Source organism: Hyla sarda, chromosome 1 (assembly GCF_029499605.1).
Source record: "Hyla sarda isolate aHylSar1 chromosome 1, aHylSar1.hap1, whole genome shotgun sequence".
Classification (NCBI taxonomy): domain Eukaryota; kingdom Metazoa; phylum Chordata; class Amphibia; order Anura; family Hylidae; genus Hyla; species Hyla sarda.
In genome coordinates, this window is record NC_079189.1 from 18,942,096 (window position 1) to 18,952,748 (window position 10,653).

At 43.0% G+C, this 10,653-nt stretch overlaps 1 protein-coding gene across 2 annotated transcripts in view; it reads left to right on the forward strand.

The window, feature by feature from the left end:
- The window catches only part of ANKRD53 (ankyrin repeat domain 53), a 46,236-nt gene extending 42,677 nt beyond the window's left edge, over positions 1-3,559 (forward strand). Inside the window, exons 5-6 of one of the 2 annotated variants that reach the window (XM_056552914.1) lie at positions 2,325-2,421; positions 2,495-3,559. In XM_056552914.1, coding sequence (XP_056408889.1) covers positions 2,325-2,421; positions 2,495-3,136 — 739 coding nt within the window. In that variant the 3' untranslated portion in view covers positions 3,137-3,559. The remainder of the gene's footprint in view (positions 1-2,324; positions 2,422-2,494) is intronic. The other variant, XM_056552917.1, reaches the window with a different exon arrangement.
- Positions 3,560-10,653: the final 7,094 nt, after the last annotated feature.

Here is a 10,653-nt window from a genome sequence, read left to right on the forward strand (position 1 = left end):
CGGATCCCCGTATCCTTCCCTGGGCCCCCCATGGCCACAGGAATCACACCGCCGGGGCGTATTTCCTCCACGCCCCACTTTTACTCCCGATCCACCGTATCTGATGCCTCCGAACACTTCTCCTGCCCCATCCACTGCTGCGACAATCGGACACCACAAGGGAAGGTGGGTGGGGTCTTCTTCTTCTGGCGGCAACTGCCTAGCTCCTCCTTTTCCCCCTTCGTTTTATGTCCCTTTTTCCCAACTCCTCCCACCCCTCTCAGACTAGACCATGCACGTCCCTACCTTACCTTAACCCCTTCTTAGCCGGCCATAATCCCCCTGTCATGTGCCCCTCCTTTCCGATCCTCTCCAATACAGGGCTTTCTTTTTTTGTGGAAACATTAGTAAATTTGTTGGTTTATTTAAAAAAAAATGTGAATCCAGGTAGAAAAAACAGACATCCACAATTTTGTATTATGATCTAATTGCTTCTTAGCATAATTTCAAAAACTAACAGGTTGTTAGTATACATTTTGATCAAAAGGTACAAGCCCACTCGCCACGTCAAGGCCACCTATTTAGAGTGGGTCCCTAACGTCCCTAGCATAAAATGGTGTAGCACCGGGCGGTGCCCGCCACCGCCGCGACACAAGTGCCCACAGGGGGAACGACCCACTGGCAGAGCGGCCCCAGTGCCACCCAAACCAGTCTCCGGGCCGCACCCCCCCGCAGACACGGCGCCGCGGCAGCAACGGACGCCGCACAGCACCACACCAGTGTGAACAAGGTGTAATAGCTCACTTACCATACTCTCCCAGTCAGACTGGGAGGCTGCTAGATTAAAAAATATAAAAATAAAAAAATAAATATATATATATATATTGGGAGACACTTTCCCTGATGAAGGGTTTTCGGAGTAAAGTGGAGAGTTAGTAGGGTTTTTTGGGCTGGAATTTCTGGCGCACGACTCATGCGACACAAAAAACCTACAAAATTTACTCGGAAAAGCCTTAAAGGGGTACTCCAGTGAAAACCTTTTTTCTTTTAAATCAACTGGTGGCAGAAAGTTAAACATATTTGTAAATTACTTCTATTAAAAAATCTTAATCCTTCCAGTACTTATTAGCTGCTGAATGCTACAGAGGAAATTCCTTTCTTTTTGGAACACGGATGACATCACGAGCACAGTGCTCTCTGCTGACATCTCTGTCCATTTTAGCAATCATGCATAGCCGATGTACAGCAGATGTATGCTAAGGGCAGCATGGTGGCTCGGTGGTTAGCACTGCTGCCTTGCAGTGCTGGGGCCTTGGGTTCAAATCCCACTAAGGACAACAATAAATAAAGTGTTATTATTATTATAATAACATCAGCAGAGAGAACTGTGCTCGTGATGTCATCAGAGAGCATTCCAAAAAGAAAAGAATTTCCTCTGTAGTATTCAGCAGCTAATAAGTACTGGAAGGATTAAGATTTTTTTAATAGAAGTAATTTACAAATATGTTTAACGTTCTGCCACCAGTTGATTTAAAAGAAAAAAGGTTTTCACCGGAGTACCCCTTTAATGGGGTACTCCACTTGAAAACTTTTTTTTTTTAAATCAACAGATTTGTAAATTTACGTTTATAAAAAAAAAAATCTTAATCCTTCCAGTACTTATCAGCTGCTATATCCTCCACAGGAAGTTCTTTCCTTTTTGAATTTCCTTTCTGTCTGACCACAGTGTTCTCTGATGACCCCTCTGTCCATTTTAGGAACTGTCCAAAGCAGGAGCAAATCCCCATAGCAAACCTATCCTGCTCTGGACAGTTCCTAAAATGGACAGAGGTGTCAGCAGAGAGCACTGTGGTCAGACAGAAAGGAAATTCAAAATGAAAAGAACTTCCTGTGCAGCATATAGCAGCTTCTAAGTACTGGAAGGATTAAGATTTTTAAATAGAAGTCATTTACAAGTCTGTTTAACTTTCTGACACCAGTTGATTTAAAAAAATATTTTTTTTTTCCAGGGAGTACCCCTTTAATAAATGAGTCCCATTGTGCGCTGGGTGCTTATACCTCCTATGGACATTGGACCATCTATTATTTTCCAGTTGTGTATCTACAACTTAGGCTCTAGACTAGATCACTAGACCAGTGGTCTTCAACCTGCGGACCTCCAGATGTTGCAAAACTACAACTCCCAGCATGCCCGGACAGCCGTTGGCTGTCCGGGCATGCTGGAAGTTGTAGTTTTGAAACATCTGGAGGTCTGCAGGTTGAAGACCACTGCACTATACAGTATTACATGTGATTCAGAGTGGTGGTCTCAAATATCTCTACAATGACCACCCTTCTCCTTGTAGGTACCTCCGCAGTGCCACGTGGAAGAAAGACAAGGAGGACTATGCACAGGAGCTGAAGAAGATGGAGAAAGTCATACAAGATCTCGAAGAAACGGAGGTGAGACCATCATTTACTGGACTTTATGGACTCAACCATTGCTTCTCAATAACCTAATGCTTTCCTTATGAAGATTCCACTTTATGATGACGAGGAAACCAAGAATTTGACAGAAAAGTTGGACATGGTCAGCTTGGAGATAAACATTCCGCCAAAATCTAAACCAGGTTATAAGAGTATCCCCTCAGGTGAAGGTAGGAGAATTCCATCTGAGAAAGTGAAAAAAGGAACAACTGGAATAATACAAAGTAACAGAAAATCACCCAAAGAAAGAGGTGAACAAATGAGCGGCAGGAGTATAGCATCTTTCTGGAATGCCAGTACCAACCCTCGTAGGCCTCAGACCTTATACATTGACCGGGTGCCGGCCCTCTGGCAGGGTTTATACTCAGAAGATGTCTCCAAGAAGGACCTTAGCGCCACAGTATTACTCACTAAAGATAAGCAGGGGCAACTGCAGATCCAGACTCTACGAGGTCAAGTCTACTCTCCACCAGACCTGCCATACGAAGTCATCGAGAGGAGCCTATTCCCTCGAAAAGGTCCTCAAGACCGGATCAAGAATCCCAAAGATTTCAAGGCCGCTCACGTTTTTGATGTGCCAAGAAAGCAACAACCCACCGGGTCACACAAGCCGGCTTCAGAGATCTCTTTCCATTTAAGACGGGACCTGGACTCCAAGTTCAGAAGTCGTGTAGAGAGGCAGGACCACTGATGGCCGAATTACAGTACCAGAGATAAGTAAAGGAGACTATAAAAACAACACCTTGTATTACGTCTGTATCGTAGATGAGAAAGAACTCTCTAGACCAGTGGTCTCCAAACTGTGGACCTCCACGACACCTGCAACATCTGAAGATCCACAGTTTGGAGATCACGGTGCTAGACGACTGTTCTGTAATTCTATTCTTTAGTTTAGTTTAGGGAAGATCCACTACAGGGGAAGTAATGCAAGAAAAATGGAGGAAAGTCCCATAGGCTCAGGAGTAATTTTTACAGCTTAACCCCTTAAGGACCGGGGTTTTTTCCGTTTTTGCATTTTCGTTTTTTGCTCCTTGCCTTTAAAAAATCATAACTCTTTCAAATTTACACCTAAAAATCCATATGATGGCTTATTTTTTGCGCCACCAATTCTACTTTGTAATGACATCAGTCATTTTGCCCAAAAATCTATGGTGAAGCGGGAAAAAAAATCATTGTGCGACAAAATTGAAAAAAAAACCCGCTGTTTTGTAACTTTTGGGGGCTTCCGTTTCTACGTAGTACATTTTTCGGTAAAAATGACACCTTATATTTATTCTGTAGGTCGATACGATTAAAATGATACCCTACTTATATAGGTTTGATTTTGTCGGACTTCTGGAAAAAATCATAACTACATGCAGAAAAATGTATACGTTTAAAATTGTCATCTTCTGACCCCTATAACTTTTTTATTTTTCTGTGTATGGGGCGGAATGAGGGCTCATTTTTTGCGCCGTGATCTGAAGTTTTTAACGGTACCATTTTTGCATTGATAGGACTTATTGATCACTTTTTATTCATTTTTAAATGATATAAAAAGTGACCAAAAATGCACTATTTTGGACTTTGGAATTTTTTTTGCGCGCACGCCATTGACCGAGCGGTTTAATTAATGATATATTTTTATAATTCGGACATTTCCGCACGCGGTGATACCACATATGTTTATTTTTATTTACACTGTGTTTTTTTTTTTATTGGAAAAGGGGGGTGATTCAAACTTTTAATAGGGGAGGAGTTAAATGATCTTTATTCACTTTTTTTTTTCACTTTTTTTTTGCAGTGTTATAGGTCCCATAGGGACCTATAACACTGCACACACTGATCATTGTTATCCCATAGGGACCTATAACACTGTACACACTGATCTTCTATGTTGATCACTGGTTTCTCATAAGAAACCAGTGATCAACGATTCTGCCGCATGACTGCTCATGCCTGGATCTCAGGCACTGAGCAGTCATTCGGCGATCGGACAGCGAGGAGGCAGGAAGGGGCCCTCCCGCTGTCCTGTCAGCTGTTTGGGATGCCGCAATTAGCCGCGGCTATCCCGAACAGCCCGACTGAGCTAGTCGGGAACTTTCACTTTCACTTTTAGCCGCGCGGTTCAGCTCTGAGCGCGCGGCTAAAGGGTTAATAGCGCGCGGCGCCGCGATCGGCGCTGCGCGCTATTAGAGGCGGGTACCGGCTTCACTATGATGCCGGGCCCGCCATGATATGACGCGGGGTTACTGTGTAACCCCGCGTTATATCAGAAGAGCAGGACCAAGGACGTACCGGTACGTCCTTGGTCCTTAAGGGGTTAAATGGGTATTCCAAGCAAAAACTTTTTTTTATTTATATCAACTGGCTCCGGAAAGTTAAACAGATTTGTAAATTACTTCTATTAAAAAATCTTAATCCTTCCAATAGTTATTAGCTTCTGAAGTTTTCTGTCTAACTGCTCAATGATGATGTCATGTCCCGGGAGCTGTGCATGATGGGAGAATATCCCCATAGGAGCTGGACAGCTCCTGGGACGTGAGTCATCAGAGAGCAGTTAGACAGAAAACAGCAACTCGGCTTCAGAAGCTAATAACTATTGGAAGGATTAAGATTTTTTAAATAGAAGTAATTTACAAATCTGTTTAATTTTCCGGAGCCAGTTGATATATAAAAAAAAAGTTTTGGCCTGGAATACCCCTTTAAAGGGGTACTCCGGTGGAAAACTTTTTTTTTTTTTTTAATCAACTGGTGCGAGAAAGTTAAACAGATTTGTAAATTACTTCTATTCAAAAATCTTAATCCTTCCAGTACTTATTAGCTGCTGAATACTACAGAGGAAATTATTTTCTTTTTGGAACACAGTGCTCTCTGCTGAGTCACGAGCACAGTGCTCTCTGCTGACATCTCTGTCCATTTTAGGAACTGTGCAGAGCAGCATATGTTTTCTATGGGGATTTTCTCCTACTCTGGACTGTTCTAAAAATGGACAGAGATGTCAGCAGAGAGCACTGTGCTCGTGATGTCAGCAGAGAGCTCTGTGTTCCAAAAAGAAAATAATTTCCTCTGTAGTATTCAGCAGCTAATAAGTACTGGAAGGATTAAGATTTTTTTAATACAAGTAATTTACAAATCTGTTTAACTTTCTGGCACCAGTTGATTTAAAAAAAAAAAAAAAAAAGTTTTCCACCGGAGTACCCCTTTAATGGTCTATTCACACGTACAGTATTCTGCGCAGATATGATGCACAGGATTTTCTGCTGCAGATTTCATCAAATCTGCCCATCAAATCAGCGCAGAATACTGTACGTGTGAATAGACCCTAAAGGGGTACTCCTATCTGAAAAAGTAATCCGCTATCTGCAGGATAAGGAATAACAAGCTGATTGGCGGGCTTCCGCTGATTGGTTGTTGATCCTGATTAAAGGGGTACTCAAATGCTCCAGCGTTTGGAGCGAGAGGCAGTAATCATGATGTCATGGCCACGCCCCCTCGTGACATCATGCCGCACCCCCCTCCATTCATGTCTACGGGAGGGGGCGTGTCTGATGACACGCCCCCTCCCATAGACATAAATGGAGGGGGCGTGGTCGTGTCGTCATGACCACAGCTGTAGGAACCCAGAGTTTGTTTGGAATGCTGAGTGGTGCGGGAGATCGTGGGGGGCCCAGCAGCAGAACCCCCCGCGATCAGACATCCTGTCCCCTATCCTTTGGATAGAGGATAGGATGTCTAGCAGTGGAGTACCCCTTTAAGGGGACAAAACACTGTCCACATTCTCGGGTATGTCAGCAGTCAGACTCTCACCAATCAGCTTCTTATAGATGGGGGGATAACATCTTCAGATGGGAATACCCCTTTAACTGTGCTACCAAATAATGCGCTTGTGAATTTATATGTAACATGTCTCTTTTGAGGAGACTCCCATAAGCCTCCTCGGACCTACGCCAAAGGCCTCTCTGTCGGCCAACACCCTGCTCTGTACTAATGTAGAGCAAGAGGCCTGAAACAGCTTCCTATAAATGGGTGACTCTTCCTCTTGGAGGAGATTCTGTTTGGTTTTCGTAAAAACCCAGACTATAAAACCACTAAAATATTTAACCTGCACAGTGAATTGTCATAAAAGAAAAAAAATTATAATTGTACTTCCTGGTGGAGCAGTTGCTTAGCACTACAATTCCCAGAATGCATTGCTTCCTTCAGTCCTCCCACCCTGCCTACTCTCCTTCTATAGCACTCCTACCAGTTTCCTCCAGACAATCAGTGAGATTGCAGCACCTGTTGTATTCATTCCCTGTCTGCTCCTCTGCCTGTGGCATTGATCAGCACAAGGTGGCATGCTGTAGTCACACCTTATTCTCCCTAAATGTCCCAATAAAGATATAATAAAGATACGTATGTATATATGACATTGAGATGTGGGCTGTAGAGGCTAGTTAGAAGAGATGACATCACTCAGGGGGCAGGGTTAGAGCTTACAGACAAAATCCAGCCACACCTCCTGAGACAGCAGAGGATGATGCATCATCTTGGGAAAGAGAAAGGAGCCAGAGAGCTGGAGGGAGACAGCACCACACTGACAATGAGATGACTACACAACTTCCTGTCAGGAGAGTGGGAGGAGCCAGGGAGCTGCTGGGACAACACCACACTGACGATGAGAGGACCACACACCTTCCTGTCAGGAGAAAGGGAGGAGTGGGGATCTGCTGAGACAATACTACACTGACAATGAGAGGACGACACAACTTCCTTTCAGAAGAGAAGTAGTTGCCAGGGAGCTGCTGAGACAACACCACACTGACAATGAGAGGACTATACAACTTGCTGTCAGGAAAGAGGGAGGAGCCGGTTGCTACTGAGACAACACCACACTGACAGTGAGAGAACTACCTAACTTTCTGTCAGGAGAGAAGGGGGGGACGGGAAGCTGCTGAAACAACACTATGCCGAAAATGATAGGATTATAAAAATTTCTGTCAGGATAGACGGAGGAGCTGGGGAGCTGTTCAAACAACACCAATCTGATAATGAAAGGACTACACAACTTCCCATCAGGGGTGAATCATGCAAAAACATGCTGAAGTCAGTACAATTTGTGATAACATTATATTAGTAAGTTAAATATCTTGGGGGTGATAGCTCGATTTAAATACAATTTTCTGATGCTGGAATACCCCTTTAAGGGGTTATGGAACCAAATTGTGACTAAGATGGATATATTTGATAAGTGTCACTAGGGAGCCAGCCCCTATTCTACATTATATACGTCACACATCAATCTTTCTGTCGTACGCACTTCTGTGACCAGTCTCATTGATGTGAATGGGGCCCGTATAAAATCCACGTTTACCGCCAAACAACCCCCTACAGATAAATGGAACTCATTTTCAGCTTCGAGCACTTTCTGCCACATGCGAGTTCACCCTTAGACCTTTTGGTACATCCGTGACCTTCGGAAGACCAACCATTCTGTATGACGAATCTGACGAATAAGGAGGAATGCAGAGCATTGGAGAAAAAACAAAAACGTGTAAAATAGAAGGTAATGGAAGCCGGCAATATGTCATACATGCTAAGGGGTAGAATATATGTAAAAAATAAATCAGGATACGGGTGACTGTAAGGTTAAAAGGCTAAAAGTTCAGCTGCAGCTTTGTCTTTAAGAAGATCACTGATCAGTGAATGCATCATCCCCATTCACAGTGGTTAATGCCAATGCCAATCTGCTGCAGATAAAGCCGTCATCTATGGAATGGGGCGGGGGAGGAAAAAAGAAAAATATATATATTTGTGGGTTGAAATTGAAAAAAAAAAAAAAAAAAAAATGGATTTTTTTTTATTGCTTTTTATTATATTTTCTTTCAAATGTGAATTCACCACAGCAGCAAAATAAAGCACACGTGACCCTACACTTGATGGTTCGGACATTTCCGCATGCGGTCTGTGTTGCTGGGGTGCTCATTGGACCCCCAACAGGTGCGGCAACTTTCAGTAAACTCTCTGCATGTCACAATCGCTATTTGATCGAAGTATGTAGAGGGTTAATCTGGCGGGATTAGACGTAATCTGGCTGTAATATACTTCAATTCACCATAAAAGGCTCTGTCATAATATCAAAGCTTTACCCATGGCAAAACTTTAACCCTGTAACCCTACTTGGTGACCCACCCGCATACTCAGAACAGACCCCGGCCCATCCACCCAACTCATTTGCCTACCTTCTTAGCCAGAGACCCTCTGCTGTGTCCTACAATGGGATGTCACCCACCACCATTTCATTATTTTCTACCCCTTTAAAAAAAAAAAAAAAAAAAGCCTGAAAAATCGAAGTGTCTAAAAACCCCATGCCTGCCATATCAACTAAAACAGGTAAGCACAAGGCATACACAAGAACCTCTAAATTATTCACCAATAGCCTGTGCTGCCGTATATAAGCAAAACAAAAAAAATCCAAAATAATTCCCTTCTTTAGAGGGGGTACTCCACTAGCCAGCGTTCGGAACTAAATGTTCTGAACGCTGTTTTCGTGCTGCAGTGGTCGGTCACGCCCCTCGTGACATCACAGCCACGCCCCCTCCCATAGACTTGCATTGAGGGGGCATAGCTGTGATGTCACAAGGGGCGTGGTTGACCACCGCAGTGTGAAAACAGCGTTTAGAACATTTAGTTCTGAACGCTGGCCAGTGGAGTACCCCTGTAACATCATCACCCAACAGATCACTACTGGCAGCTTACAGAAGTCTCCCCTCCCAGCTCTATCTGTATACTGCTGCACACTATCTATGGGATCAGGATATATAGTAGTTATACACCTCCCCTCCCAGCTCTATCTGTATACTGCTATTTTTATGGATCAGGATATATGGTAGCGATACCCCTCTTCTCCAGCTCTATCTGTATACTGCTGCTGCTATCTCAATAGGATCAGGATATATAGTAGTTATACATCTTCCCTCCAGGTCTATTTGTATACTAATGCTGTCTCTATGGGATCAAGATATATATTGTAGTTATATACCTCTCCTCTGAGCTCTAGAAGTATACTGCTTTCTCTATAGAATCAGGATATATAGACGATATACACTTCCCCACCAGCTCGATCTGTATACTGCTGCTATCTATGGAATCAGAATATGTAGTAGATATACACCTCCCTTTCAGCTCTATCTATCTGTATACTGCTGCTATATCTGTGGGGTCAGGATATATATATATATATATATATATATATATTTATTTATATATATTTTTTTTAAACATATCCCCTCCAGGTCTATCTGTTCACTGCTGCTATTCACCTCCCCTAAGGCTGTTTTCACAAGTTGCAATTTTGCTGTTTTATTTTTTTAAGCGTTTGCCATGATTTTCCCAAAATCACATCACAAATGCTGCTATGTACAGTGCTGATCACTGCACTGATACAGCAAAACTGCATGTAGTGTGAACTGACCCCAACCCACTTATGAGTCGCGACAGTTTAGGCTTCTGGTCGCTGGACTCTAGCTTAGTGATTAGGTTGGTCTCTCAGCCAGAGGATTTCTGGGAAATGTAGGCAGCATTAGGAAATCATTTCACTGACGGAATTGCATCCAGTATGGCTGAAAACTTATGCCTGCCACAACAGCTAAAACAGGTAGGCACAAGGCATTCACAAGAACCTCTGAATAGTCATAAAAAAATTATATATTTATTGACTAGAGATGAGCGAACTTACAGTAAATTCGATTCGTCACGAACTTCTCGGCTCGGCAGTTGATGACTTTTCCTGCATAAATTAGTTCAGCTTTCAGGTGCTTCCGTGGGCTGGAAAAGGTGGATACAGTTCCTAGTAGACTCTTTCCTAGGACTGTATCCACCTTTTCCAGCCCACCGGAGCACCAGAAAGCTGAACTAATTTATGCAGGAAAAGTCAGCAACCGCCGAGCTGAGAAGTTCGTGACGAATCGAATTTACTGTAAGTTCGCTCATCTCTAATATTGACATTTAATAGATTCATTTTAGAAACTGTCCAGAGCAGGAGAGGTTTGCTATGGGGATTTGCTCCTAAAATAGACGGAGGTGTCAGCAGAAAGCACTGTGGTCAGACAGAAAAGAAATTCAAAAAGAAAAAGAACTTCCTGTGGAGCATAGAAAAGCTGATAAGTACTGGAAGGATTAAGATTTTTTTGAATAGAAGTAATTTACAAATCTGTTTAACTTTCTGGCACCAGTTGATTTGAAAAA